The 1,562-nt window shown below is 36.6% G+C and overlaps 1 protein-coding gene across 1 annotated transcript in view; it reads right to left on the bottom strand.

The window, feature by feature from the left end:
• WASHC5 (WASH complex subunit 5) overlaps nt 1–1,562 on the bottom strand; it is an 87,703-nt gene that overhangs the window by 69,117 nt on the left and 17,024 nt on the right. The window contains exon 8 of the mRNA XM_019643429.1: nt 1,197–1,310. Coding sequence (XP_019498974.1) covers nt 1,197–1,310 — 114 coding nt within the window. The remainder of the gene's footprint in view (nt 1–1,196; nt 1,311–1,562) is intronic.

Below are 1,562 nucleotides of genomic sequence, written 5' to 3'. Positions count from 1 at the left end.
TTTGCGTATTGGTTTCTTCAAATGTAAACTGGGGACCTGGATCAAGTGGTTCCTATGAACCCTTCTCTTCTTGAGTGGAAAAGAAACATAAAGGCAGAAGCTAAATTATCTGTTCTTCCTATTATTACCAGCAAAGGAGACAGAGCACACACGTTCAAAAGATGAGACTTCTACAGGTATATGACAGTTTTACAAAAAACACACCTCAGTGTATCAAATCTGAATTTTCAAACCAGTCTTTTGGAAATGTGGTCATTCTGCTTTACCTGAAGTAAGAGTTACATTAACCAGTCAGGTTAGTTTAAAACTATCACTAGATGCTTCATGAGGGCACTCGGAAGAACTTCTTACAATGTCACAAATGAGAAAATGCAATTTTGGAAAGGAACTTGAGTAATGAAAAATTAATGCTCTGATGCTGGCAAATATGGAAGTACCACTTCCTCTAATACATTTCTAGGAGACATTCCAAAATTGAAATTATTTTGTGCATTATATTAATGGAATTCAATTTATTTGAATAAAACATGCTGGAGTTCTTTGAATCAATATTATTCTGTCCACACTGGAAACTCAAGATCTGAGACAGCCAGACTGAGGACGATAACTGTTAAGAAATATCAAGGTTGCTAGATTCTATTTTGATTTTTCATTCTTCTGTTTACTCAGGTTATATCTTTATGTCCTATGTTTTAATCAAAGAGACACAATGTACCCATTTAAACTTGACAGACATGAATGTCTTTAGTCTTGTTCATTATTTTGCACATCAGAAATGATGAATTTAAATTATAAGGCATATTGCCTACATTCAGTTACCATCTTCAAAACCCATTCTACTGATGAAAGCATTAAAGCATAGATGCAGCTACTGGTGAAAGTAGCTGCATTTATGAGGACACAGTCTTTAAGCGAGAATAAATGAAGTCAGTGGGGCGATACGTCACTCTGATTCATCTTAGTTGGTTGGATCTTCCTTGGGACCCAAGTCTCCCATTTACATATTATCACATAAGTTAAAAGTCTATAATCATCTATCTTATTCTGACATACAAAGTTTACTTTTCATTAATCATTGTGTTCATATTTTTGTGGACATCTTCCAAATGCCTTGGGAAACCTACTTAGCTTACTTCCAGGTCCATTACCATAGGATGGCAGCTGTTTGAGGATCCTCGCTGAGTACCAGCACCTACCTGTTCTCTGACATTTGAAGGGTCCAGGGTGTTGTTTAAAGCTGTTTTTGCAGCTTTGTAAGGCTCCCAAGCATCTGCTAGATTGACGGTGATCCCCATGTAAATACTAATGACCTGAAAGAGGAGACATTCCCTCAGCATTCATTCAAGGCAAGGGGCTGGGAAAATGCAAAATTAGAGAAGACATTGCCCATTCCTTTAAGTTTAAATGTTATTCCAATGAAAATCAATGAAAACCCAAGATTTTCCAGATTTATAGGTAAGTGTTCTTCCTTTTGAGGGCTCTGGATCAACAGCAATTGCTGTTCATGGAAAAGTAACTAAAACAAGGTTTTCCTTTCAAACTGCTGGGGGTTAGATTCTAGA

This window comes from Hipposideros armiger, unplaced genomic scaffold (genome assembly GCF_001890085.2).
Source record: "Hipposideros armiger isolate ML-2016 unplaced genomic scaffold, ASM189008v1 scaffold_78, whole genome shotgun sequence".
Classification (NCBI taxonomy): domain Eukaryota; kingdom Metazoa; phylum Chordata; class Mammalia; order Chiroptera; family Hipposideridae; genus Hipposideros; species Hipposideros armiger.
The sequence above is the reverse complement of the archived record's forward strand: the minus strand, read 5'-3'. Positions and strand labels throughout refer to the sequence as shown.